This window comes from Melanotaenia boesemani, chromosome 19 (assembly GCF_017639745.1).
Source record: "Melanotaenia boesemani isolate fMelBoe1 chromosome 19, fMelBoe1.pri, whole genome shotgun sequence".
In the NCBI taxonomy this organism is placed as follows: Eukaryota; Metazoa; Chordata; class Actinopteri; order Atheriniformes; family Melanotaeniidae; genus Melanotaenia; species Melanotaenia boesemani.
In genome coordinates, this window is record NC_055700.1 from 13,184,997 (window position 1) to 13,199,161 (window position 14,165).

General features: G+C 36.9%; 1 protein-coding gene across 1 annotated transcript; it reads left to right on the top strand.

Moving 5' to 3' along the window:
• The first annotated feature begins 3,378 nt into the window (after positions 1 to 3,378).
• Positions 3,379 to 4,127, top strand: LOC121630077 (myosin light chain 4-like). Its single transcript, XM_041970128.1, has one exon. It carries the CDS (start codon positions 3,444 to 3,446, stop codon positions 4,050 to 4,052), a length of 609 nt encoding a protein of 202 aa, XP_041826062.1. The 5' UTR covers positions 3,379 to 3,443; the 3' UTR covers positions 4,053 to 4,127.
• The last annotated feature ends 10,038 nt before the right edge of the window (positions 4,128 to 14,165 follow it).

Here is a 14,165-nt window from a genome sequence, read left to right on the forward strand (position 1 = left end):
CATTATTTTTGACAGCCTTAATATTAGGGCTGTCAAATGATTAAAATTTTTAATCTTGATTAATCAGAGCTTACAAATTAATCATGATTAATCACAGTTAGTGACTATGCCTGAAATTTGCCTGTTTTTACTGTATTGTATTAACAGAACGAGCCAGAGCTGACAAATATTTAGTGTTAACTGACCTTGACTTGGGTAAACATCAGATGTCCAAGGGTCAGTAAAAGCAGCATGTAATGTACTTCTATATGTTGTTTTGCATCATCTCTACTATGTTCTAGTTCATAATTCAGAATTAGAAATACTAGAAATACTTTATTAATCCCTTTGGAGAGTCCTCAGGGAAATTTGGGAAAAATTCATATATCATCAGCTCACCAACCATCTCCATGGTAAAATTTCTATCATAAAACCAGCTGATGTGACGACCGAAGTTAAACAGCCAACATGGATGAAAAAACTGATAAAACTGATGATTCGGCTAAAAACACATTTTCCTTACATCATTGAACTGCAAGTGTTTTTGCAGTGGTAATAAAGGTCCTACAGCAGCATCACCAAAGTAAACAACTGTTGATAAAATACTTTACACTTTAGTTGTAATAATCAGTTCCATATTTCATAAAATCTAGACCTAGAGAAAAGTTTTTCTAATTTTTGTGTTTCCTGGTCAGTGCCCCTGCCTGACCCTCCATCAAAACTTTCTAGATGCTGAAGTATAAATCATGTCTGCCACCTGCCAACTACTGAGTTTGAGAAGGGTCCTGCCAAAAACAATACTTTAGGGTAAATATGTGACAGTATAAAGCATGAACTGCTAGTGTCCTACTTCTCAGCTGAACAATGAACGCAACAAGAGAGAAAATCTAATCAGCTGATCACCAACAGCCGTCATGATTCATGGAACAACAAGAGAGGAGGAGGAGGAGGACAGGAAGGAAGCAGCTGAGACTACCAGAGAGCTGCTTGAGCCGACACATTGGTGCAAAGCACAGGATAAGTAAAAAACAAAAAAATACAGGAAAAGTGCAGGTGTGGAACCCTCTCATTGGGAAAAAGAGTTGGTGTAAAAACACTCCAGTTAGGTAGCTCCATTAATGTTGTGTTTATTCTTGAATCCATCCATATAGCCAGCCAGCTCATCTTTTCCATCTTACCTCTTCCTGTTCCACCATCATCACAGAGAAATGACGGATGTATGGCGCTCATCATGCCATGCATCCATTAATTGTGGTAAAAATATTAAAATTACTTTTTAGATTTTTTCATAATTTTCAGTCAGGGTAGGCTCCTGTAATGCATAGACCGCTCGGAGACAATGGTAGGTTAACAGATCTTTATTGATCACAAATAACTTGATAAATGATCTTACTGAGACAGACCATGACAGAGCCGACTGGAGATACAGGAACCTGGAGCATGGAAGGGAGAGGGAGTGAGTCCATCAGGTGCGTCGGTTAAGGTTCGACAGGCAGTGACTGCGGTGCTGGGGTATATCAGGGCTGGTGAGCCAATAGGAGACAGGTGTGACGGATCAGGGAATTGGATGTGGAGGCTGTGGTGCCTGGCTGGACCAGGAGAAGGTGTATATCCCGTCAAACTCTGTTTTATCATACGTTTATATGGAACATTTTTCTTTTTGCTCGCAGTTTGCTGCAGTCTTGGTTGGTTTTGATCACCACTAGATCTCTGTACAAGACCGGTTTTATGATATCTTTTGAATATATCTAAAAATGTTTAAAATGATATTTCAGTATCTTCTTCCTTACAAACTATATCCCATGTCTGTTAAAGCAGTTACAATTTTCTTCTTTGTCATGAATTTTTAAATTTTCCTAATATTGCCATAATGTTGACTGCATTACTAAAGAGTTTTAGGAAGTCTTTTATGTTGTGGAAATTGGCATATAGACTTCTGCAGCTAAAAAGGATAACATTTTTATTTGGTGAAGTCTTCTGTGTAATAACCGCAGCTGCTGTTGATGATGACAGAAAATATCAAGTTCACTATCTTGTGCTTTATAATTTGTACAAAAGTTGCCTGTTTCGTTTAAGATATTCACATTGTCCATAGAGCTTAAAAATAATATGTGTATTCTTGGTAAACCAAATATATGTTAGGGTAATTTCTTGTGATTATTTTTAAGACAATATTTTTTCAGCTTCTTTATACCTTACAAGCATGTAGCATTCCTAATTTGGTATAAATAACACAATAAATAACCAAATTAATAAATGCAAGTTAATAAAATTGTTGTTTCATGTAAATTGTCTACAGGGAACATGTTTTTTTAATTATAATGCTTTTTATTTTCTTTGGAATAATATGGTGCACTATTGTGGTGTAATGTTATGGTTTTCCTTTTTTAAGTTTCAAAATGCCATCCTTGTAAACTAAAACTCCCCCTAAGGTAAACATGACTATTTTGCTGACATCATAATTATTTATGTGACCAGAGGGCTATGTCAGTTGAAGGCCAAGAAACACAATGTCCTTTTGGGGCATTTTCTGATACCACTGCAGCTGTCTCATACCATTTCTTCACTATCCAATTATCTACTTGCTTAAATGACCTATGGGGTCATTTTTTAGGAGAGGACAGACTTCTAATTAAACACTTGCAGAAGACAATATATTCTGTTTACTGTCTTATATTGGCACCTTATATATTGTAAATATATTATATGGACTTCACCTGTTGACATTTCCAGTACATTAGTTATTAATGAAACATTAATTAAAAGTTACTTTTTAGAAACTGTAAAAGCTAATCAGTTTTTTTTTTTTTTTTTTTTGCATATTCTGAGACACTGCAAGTCACCAGGTGACTGGAAGTAGAATGTAAGCCATTATTTAGCTAGGCAAGAAAAGAACAAATCACTAAGAACTCATTTTTTAATCTTGCCTGAAACATATCTTAAACATCTAGAAAGGCCTGTCCTTTAATGAAAATAAATTATTTCCTGAACTTCTAATTTGAGGGCTATCACCTGCAGTGCTCCTAAGAATAAAAAAAGAATGGATGGAGTGCCCCAAAGGGCAGGGATACCTATACATTTAGCATTGTACATTGAAGCTATTTTTATTACTCTCCCTCATGGGCTGATCACTGGCTATACTCTAATCCCTTTGTCCATCAGAGGCACAGAACATTTTAGGGCTAATGCAACTGGACCCTTACTAATGACAACAAATAACACTGTCGGCTAGATGACAGCAGCTGAGAACAATACCTAATGATGACATCACTTGCATTGAGAATCTATTTTAGGTTTCTTCCTTTTATGGTGAGCTGTTTTCAAGTTGCTGTCCAGCTCCCTAGACAAAGCACATATAAAAACGTGAGAAGAGGAGGTTCCCTTTGTGCTTGGGAATAATTTCCAGTCTGTTCAGACTCTTGTTCACTTCTCTGCAACTATCACTTCACCACTAGATCCACAACATGCCACCTAAGAAGGTTGAACCAAAGAAACCTGAGCCCAAAAAGCCAGAACCTAAAAAAGATGCAGTTCCAGCTGCTAAGCCAGCTCCAACTCCAGAACCACAGCCTGAGCCACCCAAGGAGCCTGATTTTGACCCCAAAAGCATCACTCTTGAGTTCACTGCTGACCAGATTGAGGAGTTCAAGGAGGCCTTCACCTTGTTTGACCGCACACCAACTGGAGAAATGAAGATCACATATGCCCAATGTGGGGATGTAATGCGAGCTCTGGGCCAAAACCCCACCAATGCAGATGTGCTGAAAGTGCTTGGGAAACCACGACCTGAGGACATGAGCTCTAAAATGGTAGACTTTGAGACTTTCTTGCCAATGCTGCAACATATCTCCCGTGCCAAAGATCAGGGCAACTTTGAGGATTTTGTAGAAGGGCTCAGGGTTTTTGACAAGGAAGGCAATGGCACCATCATGGGAGCAGAGCTGCGTCATGTGCTGGCAACACTTGGAGAGAGGATGACAGAAGATGAAGTGGACAGATTGATGGCTGGACAGGAAGATGCCAATGGATGTATCAATTATGCCTCATTTGTAAAGCATATTCTTTCTGGATAAAAAAAAAAGGACATTAAACCATGAAGACTAACAATTAAATCTGTTTTCTGAACATATTGGATCATTATCTAACTGACTGCCATCTAATCAAGGACACATGCTTATGCTGTTAAATGCAAGCTATTGTTGAGCTGAAAAAAAAATGTTGCCTGCAAGATCTTTGACATCTTTTAAATTAATAGTGACATACCAGTGAGATAACAAGGGCAACCACAAAAAAAACTATTAATAAAGAAATATGATTGCTTTACACATGCTCATTTAAACTTCCTGTTCTAACTGGAGAGAGAAATGATGATGATTCAGTCATGATTTCCCAAGAAATTATTCATTTATATGTAGTAAACTTTTCCCCTTCACTGTGTTAATGTGATGAGGACAAATTATTGTTCTGTCATAAAAAGGAAAGAAAAATAAATAAATAAATAAAAAATAAACAAAGCAAAAGTGATTTGGCTTGGTCTGAAAATAAACCCACTTTCTTTTCTACTTGACACAAAGAGAGTTTAAATACATTTCCTTTTTACTGTGATTATAACACAGCTGTTCTGTGTCAAAATATCCATTTTTGACACGCATATGCACATACATGCACACTAACCCCTACATATCATTTTGAGAGCTGCAAGACAGATGCATCAAGGACACCCCCCTATTAATATTTTCATTGGCAAATTTCTTTGTGGTGGCTTTGTGAAGTTAGCAACAAATTCATATAAACTGACTCATGTATTGATTTGTCCTAATAAAACACTTAAATTTTTCAACACATATAATTTAGCAATAATTCTCACCTCAAGAAAAAAAGAGGTCAGGTTTCAAAATCCTACAAGATAACATTTAAACAGAAAAGCAAACCACTGTAAATTGGAAAACTTTATTTAACACCAATAAATAAACAAGATATATATATATATATATTTTAACATTATCAGTGGACTGGTTGCTCCCCTTTTAATCACTTCAGTTGGTTGCAATAGACTTCAGATATTTACAATCTATTTTTGGTGGAATGGAGAAGAAGAATAACTATACAGTAAAATGGGCAGAAGTGGCACTTACTCTATGCAGCTGTCAAGTAGATGTAAAAGAGGATCCAAGTGTGCTGAGCACCCGGCTCCATAACCGGTTGAGAGCCAGCCAGTAATTTAGACCCATCATGATTAATCAGCAGCTGTTAGCCTTAAAGTCCTTTGTCAAATATGTAGAGCTCCTGGCTGGGTGGACCCAACAGCTTTTGTATTTATGTTCTAAACTTATCTGTGCAGAGCATTTCCTGTACAAAAGGTGGACACAATGTGGTAAATATTAGTGTCAGGAAGCAATACTTAGAGCATAATTTTCATAGCCATGGTTTTTGCCACAGTTGGAGTTTAAGAGGACAGTATATTAAAATGTCAGATATACAAACTGCTCTCTGTATGACTCTAGCAACCCAGGTGGGAGCATAAAACACCACATAGACATAAGCACTCTGTGTCTATGTAGTGTAATATGAAGGAGCAGTCTTTTGCCTGAGTTAAAGTACTAATTTGAGAGATTTTTATATTTTGCCCAGGGCAGCTTGCAGAATTTGGTCTGAAGCCGTTATTGCTAAAGTGATCCTTCATTGCATCTTATGTCTTGCAGGGAAATTATGTAAAGGATGGTTTATGCCATTGTTGTTTTGTTTTTGCCAAAAGTGCATCACATTTCATTATGGAAATGGATTTTTATTGGGAAAGATAACAGCAAAAAAAAAAATAAACCCATCATGAGTGGTGGATTGTCATTCGAGCATCCATTACAACCAGATATTAAATATGACAACTATTCTTAGTTCGTCTGCAATATTCTGAGAATGGGGCAGAAATGCCCAGTTTAACTCTGTTTCTCATAGTTACTAAATAAAATTGAGTAAAGGCGATGATGAATGCCAGCTTTGAATATAGAACAACCTTGAGTCAAGGAAGATATGTCAAGGTCAGAAGAGTCAGCATCATTTATTGGCAACCTATCATTTTTCACAGGCAGTGACAAATTCTTTATTAAGTATAGATGAACTCATTTCATTTGCCAAGAGGTCTGAATTATAAGTGCAGGCCTCATTTATGGCAAATAAGACCTGCTTTTGTGTGAGCAAAAATCTTTTGCATATGAGAAATATGAATCATCTGTGACATACAAGCTGAACATCTTTTATTGATGTTGCATGTGTAATGACATTGCTAATTTTCTCAATGGGCAAAATTATATTTTTTCTTCTCTTTTATGTCAGTTTTTTATAATATGAACAGTTAAATTCCAAACAATGCAGAACGTTTCTCATTGCAAGACTACTTGTACACTGATTAAACTCGTGCACAGATCAGAGCTTGGCTGACTTAATGACGTGGGCAATACATTTTAGACATTTTCAGACCCGTCTAGCGAGAAAACTAGTGGAAACTCTAGAGACCTTTTCTGGTGTTATTGGAGAGCCACATTTGTGCTCAACACAAAAGACGGATACACAGACTGATGGACAGTTTCGTCTGTCTCCTGCGTCCGAGCTTAGCTGTCCATTGCTTGATGCAGAAGACGAAGCAATGCCACCGGTAATCGTGGGGGCAGTGCTGAGCAGAATAGCTGACATGTAACCAGTGAAAGAAACAAACCAGAGAAGAAGAAGAGGATCAGGAATGGGGAAAAAAGCAGAAGATTGAAGACGAGGACAACAACTGTAGAAATTTTGAAGAAAGACTTTATGTGAGTGTTTAGGGTGCGTTGGGTGGTTAGAAACAATTACCTAACAATGCATCACCACCAAGTGGTGTCTGAAACTGATGAGGTCACAGAAGTGAACTCTGAATTTAGCACTGTCCACTAGGGGAAGAATTTACTTAATATCCATGTCAATGCAAAAGTCACATGAAAGTATGAGAACGGTGACGTATGACAACATTTAACATGGACGTTGCTATAGGCACAGAAACAGCTGCAGGTCAGCCCCCTCTCCTCAGAACAGGAAATGTTCAGCTCTGCTAGAGGTGTCAGACTGAAAATAAAACATGCAAAGCTGACACTTGCTGATCCCACCCTGGCTTACCGTCACATATTAATGCCCATTAATGAAGAGTGTGGACGAAAACACTTTAAAAGTTAAAAGTAACGTAACATGTTGTAGACTCTTCATTAAAGAGCAGCTGGAGATGTTAGCTTAAGTACTTAAAATGGCACTTTAATTTTAGGCCTGTTCACTTTGATAGGGGATTTTTTTAAATTTCTCATATTTCTTATTTTCTGTGGTCTAAGGACACATATTTATGTCTCCAAAAGATCAAAACAATACAGTAGATTGGGTTTTCATGTGCACCGTCAACTATTGATATTGATAGATAGAAATGATAGTGCCAATCAATTGATACAAAGTAAGTTCAATCAAGTATGTGAATCTATGTATTTAGTAGAAGGAAAATACTATTAATACTATTAATAGCAATCTTCTGTTCTCATGTTATGACATGATAATTTCTAAAATGAATGCCAGTTGCAGATGGGGAGTGAAAACTTTGAAAATGAGGAGTTCAAGAAAAATTATTCAAAAGATAAGAACAATGTTGATGAACAAATAAAAACGAAGTTGTACAAAGTAAAGAATTTTAGTCTCTTTTACGCACATCAGAATCCAGCACAGACTCTAAGCAGGCAGGTAGTAAAACTAAAAAAATGTAATGTATTGGTAGTGTGTGTGCGTTTTTTTAATTCAACATTCTAACATCATATTTTTTGTGTGTTCGTGTGTGTCCATGGCCATGGTCACAAAAATAATTGGGTATGAAGAGGACAGTCTCATGTTATTTTGTCTATCTTTGAATGCTGGAGGCTGTGCTGCTAATAAAGGAAATTATTGGCATCCAGAAACATGTTTAATCCCAAAACTTTCTTTTGTTTTAACATGCCATTTAAAATCTTAGCTCAACATTTACTTTTTATGTATTCCTCTTTACTGGTACATTTACTGTTTGCTTGGCTAAGTTTAGGTTAAATAGACAAGCCTCATCTAGAAAAGACAGTTACAACTAAATGCTACTTTGTTTTCTCTCTTTCTTCTTTGTTTTCTGTCTATATATATATATATATATATATATGCCTGTGTGTGCATCCATATGTGTGTGGACATGACATTTGATTCTCTATAAGAGTGGATACACAAGCAAGCAATTCTGTTTCATGTTTGAGTGCAAATAAAATTTCCGTTGAGCAGGTTGTAGAAAACCTTTTCAGTTTCATACACTGTAACTGAAATGGAAAGCTGTAATGGGATTATACTATTTCTTATTAAGATCGTGAGGTTTCATCTTGTAGCAAAATATTCATCTGTTGAAGAACATCAAACACTGCCCATACCCAGAGTGCATATATACATGTCTACAAATGTTTTACATTAAATTCATAAAATCTATTTATGGACTAATTACCTTTCAAAAAGGTGTAATTTGAACTTAATAAAACACTTTCTTACAATCATATCTCTCTAAAATTCTCTTAAATTTTGCTTTATAAACATATGTCTTATAGAAACAATCTATTTGCGTTACAGAGAATATAATTATTATTCTCATTTTTCTTATTTAAAGTTCTGAAGTCACCTTTCAAATTTCAGGCAGGAAGCCAAGTTAGCGTGAAAACATATTCAGGCCTTTCCTGGTACCTTTTTTGCCATTATATCTTGAAAATATATTAGGGTGCCTAATGATCCCGAGTGCTATCTTGTTGGCAGCAGTGCACCTCCATTTATTCTAATACTATATTGCATGCCTTAAAACTGAAAGCACATTTAAATGGTATAAATGGTTATGACAGAAAGAGAGACACAGTGGGCAGAGTTTGTGTTTTTTTTTCTTTTTTTTTTTTTTTTTAGTTCTGAACATTACAGGCAGTACATGACAAACACAACTATTATTTAATTTTGTTTGTCTTTTGAGCACTAATGCAGAACTGCTGTGTTTTACTAACAAAAAAAAAGAGAGAGAAAGAAAAAAGAATCCTTAACGTGACATTTATTATTCAGAGTACCCTGCAAAATTTATTTTATAGTATATATTTTATATTACACATTTTCTTCTGCTAGTTCCCTATTCGGGAGGTGAGACCTTGCCTCAAGAGATGTCTCCTTTGCAACCTTAAGGTGGATGAGACTATTCTTTTCAGTTGTCTCTGCATCTTGACAAGATGCCAAACTGACTGATATTGAGAACTTCACTAATATCAGTAAAACCAAAGTTGGATACAGACTTACAAGTTTGTCCAAATATTGATTCAAATTTTGTTTCTGTTATGGGTGCTGCTCATTACAGACAGCTGGGGTTTATCCTACCTGCAAATGCCTGGCCCTGCTGTCCATTCGGAGTGGCTGGATCAGACGCACCCCGGTCTCCTCCCCGCTGATTAGCTCAACGCCCAGCCAATCATACTGCAGCTTGATGGAAACCAGGAAATAAAAGGCTGCTGCAGAGTTCATTCGAGAGAAGGAAGCTAGACGGCACAGGCCGCTTCCCTTCACCTTAGGAGGGGACAAGCTGGACAGCACAGGCTGCTTCCCCTCACCTTAGGAGGGAGAAGCTGGTTAGCGCAGATGGCTTCCTCTCTGTTTGGCAGAATTATGGTGGCGTTGCTCTTCTGTGTGTTTGCTGTGCTAAATGGTAGCTTTTTGTTTTAGACTATTTCATATTCACAGCAAGGTTAAACCTGGCTGTTCGTGTTTCCCTTGGGGATATAATAATAGTCTGGTTAGTTTGGGCTTACCTTCGTTATACACACAGTTTAGGTTTAAGTTGCGCTTCGGGTTACTATGTGTTCTGCCATTTCATTAACCTTGGTGTTTAACTTTTGTTTGTGTTGTGTTGGGCTAGGTTAGGCTATTTGTTGGTGAGCGTGTTCCTTTAGTTTATTGGAACTGCTGCAACTTCTGTTCTTTAGTTATCACGCCGAGTTATGGGCACTCCTTTGTTTGTATAACTTTTGTATGGTTTACTCGGCGGGTTTTGTGTATGGTTTTAGATTTAACCTTTTGTTTTTCTTTCAGCAGTTTCACTAACCACAGCACTTGTTAACGTTTGATTTCAGGTGTTATTCTTTATTTATGCTCATCTCAATAAAAAGTGCCGTGTTTTACTTTTACACCTGTCCACAACGTACCTTTGTATTGCGCCCACTCACACCCCTGATATGGGTCGTAACAGTTTCATTCTGAAAAAAAACTATGCTTTGGAAAAGTAAAACAAAAGGAAAAAAGAAAACATACATATAACGCTGTTTTTGTGGTATTTCACTGGAGTGATTTACTAGTTATTCAGGTTATATCACTTAATGAAATTTGTAAACTTTTCTCAGTTTACTGATATGGAGTTAACGTTAACAACCAGCATTAAAGCTATATTCAATATGATGAGGAAAATGCTGAATAAAAAACATGATTTATATAATTAAATAAATAAATACAAAAACTGGCTGCGTGTGGGTGTAAATGGATTTACTGACATGTTGTGTAACTTCCTCTAATAGATGTGAATGTCTTTTCTGTTTACTGTGGAAACATTACTGCTTCTACAGAAGCATATGGGAAAATGAACCGAAAATCGATCAAAAACACTTGAAAACATGTTAAAACCACATGCCTTTAACATCCATGTAATTAGTGGTGATTTAAATAATTAAACTACGTTTACTGATGTTTAGCATTTCTAGAGGGCAGTGCCTAATGTAAATCTCTGCCATTCCATTTGAGTGCTATGAACAGAATTTAGCTTTATTTATTTATTTATTTATTTTCTGTGACTGAAAACCAATTGTAGGGATTACAGACAGCCCTTGGCCAAGACATCTCAGTGGCATTAAGGGGAAACACTTCCTTACATTTCTCATTAAATACTGCAGAGTTGTTTTGTTTTGTTTAGTTTTTTTTTTTTTTTTTTTACCTTCAAACTCCTCACAATTTAACCATAAATTTAAATACCAATTTTTTTTTCTTTTATTTTTTTTGTTATTAAGGTATTTGCTGTCTTTAGTTTACCAGGCCAGACTATTAGTTTACTTTTGTACAGTCTTCCTCGACTAAGAAGTGAACCTGTCAGACTATTTTATCTTTAATTTATTTATTTATTTATTTATGTTTGTTTGTTTTTTTGTTTTGTTTTTATATTAAAACTCTTAAATGTTGTTTCTTTTAAAATTGTGACAACTGTTTTAAAAAAATATATGTGGGAAATTATTTTCCAACATAAAGTGCAGAGACACATAAGGTGGCTTAAATGATATGGAGTAGTGGAGTGAGGTTGGATGACAGACTTCACAATATACCACCAAATTTGTTTGCTCTATTATGTATGTTTGCTTGTCACTGCACTGACACTACAATACCATTAAACTGATGACAAATAGCAAAGTTCAGTCAATGTTTCTAAGTTCAATATTTCATCACTTAACTGAACGTTATAATTATATATTATTTCAGTTCTATCACAAATAATTTCAAAATTTTATCTTCACAAAACATGTTGATCATTTTGTGATGTCCATCAGTTTTCCTCTTTTTCAGACCCTATGCTATGGGCAGACTCCGGAGGGCAAGGCCCACCAACTCTATATAGCACTTTTACTCAAAGCACTTTACAATATACATCACATTCACCCATTAACACACACATTCACACACTGATGGCAGAAGCTGCCATGCAACGCGCTCAACCACAACCCATCAGGAGCAATTTGGGGTTCGGTGTCTTGCTCAGGGACAACTCGACATGAAATCGACAGGCCGAGGATCAAACCAGCAACCCTCAGACTACAAGACGACTACTCTACCCAGTGAGTCACGCCTCCCCATGTTTTATACTAAACTATCACAATTATAATCAGCTCCTGTGTGTGCAGTTTTGGCTGTGAGAAAAATGTCCTCAGTATATTTGGAAGAGGTGATTATGTGTGTGAGTAGTCTACACGTTAATTTATTTATTGCAGTATTTGGCACTCAATGATGTAGAATAACCTTTGGAAAATGGACATAAAGTGGTTAAGCAATAACAGTAAGAAAGGCACATGAATCAAGTCTCACGCAGCAAGACTCATCGACTTCCAGCTGCTTGGTTAACTCCAGCAATAGAACAAGAACTATGACAATCACAGGTGCATGTGTCCAGCAGCATCACCTGCAGCTGTATTAAACTCACCTTGACTCTAAGCTAGCCTTACAAAGTGTAGCTAGTCACAATTCTATTTTACTGTCAGCATACTGTAAGTTTCTAGTATGCTAGGGTATTGTCTGCTGCAAATGTTTCTTTTATATTTACAGAGTTGTTGCACAAAGTAAAACTGAAAAAGATTTGTTGAGCACTAGTAGCCTTTCTTGAAACTGTGAAATGCATAACTGGTTAGTTATTTCATTTTGAACCATAGTTACTCTTTCACTGGGGTGTAACTATCCTGTCTGTCTCAGATAGTCTGCATAGTTATTGGGAAATGTGATTATTCGTTGAGATTACAAGTTTACAAAATGTCTGCTTTCTGTTGAATCTCTCAGGTCACAGCTGATATCAGGTCAATCTGACTTTAAGTGTCGAACACAGGAAAATTCTTTTTGGGATTATATGCTCCAAATTAGACCAAATATTGGATCATTAAACAGAAATTTGTCTTTAAAAAAGATTAAGTTCATTTGATAGATGCAAGCCTGTCTGCATCAGTCAAAAACTGGAAGAAAGACAAGCTGCATGTGTCCTTAGGCATTCTGAGAGACTGTCTCAGACTGTCTGTTTCAGAATATCAAAATGCTGTTAAAGAAGCCAAATGAAAATCCCTTTTAAGGGTAATTTCTGCTAGCTGTAATTAGCCCCAGTTCTTGTTCAGAAGAATTCTGTCTGTCAGAAATTCCTCTTTTATTATTTTTAAAAAATGTGTCTAAATCAACCTGTTATGACTTTCTCCATTACTTTATTGTCTAAGGCTAGGTTCACACTGCAGGCTAAAGTGACCCAAATCCGATGTTTTGCCCCTATGCGACCTGTTTCTGATCTTTTCATAACAGTCTGACCGACACAGATCAGATTTTTTTAAATGCAACCCAGGCTACTTGGATATGTGTTCCTAAATCCGATTCGTATCTGATCTTTTGCCATGCGATTTCAGCCTGAACGGCCAGGTCACATTAATCCGACCTACAAGTCATACACAACATTGTTTATAAACTCTCATCTGTAAAGGCACTTAAATCAGTCACTCACCACTCCTGGCTGCAACTCCGTACCCACGTTTCTCTGTACAGATGCTGCCACTGCTCCACAAAATGCCATGGCCAAAAATCTGGCTCTCCTCTTTTGTAATCTCCTCCTTAAAACAAAGCTATTGAAAATGTGCTGGTTACGGTTGGACAATAACTTTAAAATTGCCACATACGCTCCGCCGCTACCACACACAAACACAAACACAAAGACATCACACTCACGCTCACTGTCACGTCGTCGTGTCTTCTGTGCATGTGGGACACTTTTGCCGTATTTATTTGGAAATTTGAACGGACTCTCAAAAGATTCGAATTTCACAAAAACATCTGAATTGAGCATTAAACTCTGCAGTGTGAACCTACCCAAAGTAACCTCAGTTACACTATTAACAACAGTATGGCAAGCTTCTCAGTCCACACCTACCTTTGTCTCCTCCTGCTGTCTTTAAAGTGTTTGAGCCAGTATCACTCTCTCAGCTCTCTGAGATTGTCCAGAAGCTGACCCAACAAATATTCTCTGAACATTGTTCCATCCAGGATGCTTAAAATGGTTTTTGACAGGGTCTGTCCCAACTGTTTTAAGCAGGCTATGTTTACCTCAGCCATGCAGTCAGGAATCTTGGAGTGACATTGGACGGTAATCTCAAATTCAATAACCAAATAGACTCTGTGGTCTGGGCAAGATTTTTTCAGCTTTGCTTGTTGGCCAAAGTCAAACCATTCCTTAGTCGTAAGGACCTTGAAAAAATAATCCACGCTTGGACTATTGCAACGCCCTCTACATTGGAGTAAACCTCTGCACCATCTACAACTCGTGCAGAATGCAGCTGCCTGGCTCTTCACCAACACCCCTAAACATGACCACATCACTTCTG

What these genes read in the sequence shown, in the direction of transcription:
- LOC121630077 (XM_041970128.1), top strand. Translation starts at nt 3,444, where the DNA reads ATGCCACCTAAGAAGGTTGAACCAAAGAAACCTGAGCCCAAAAAGCCA.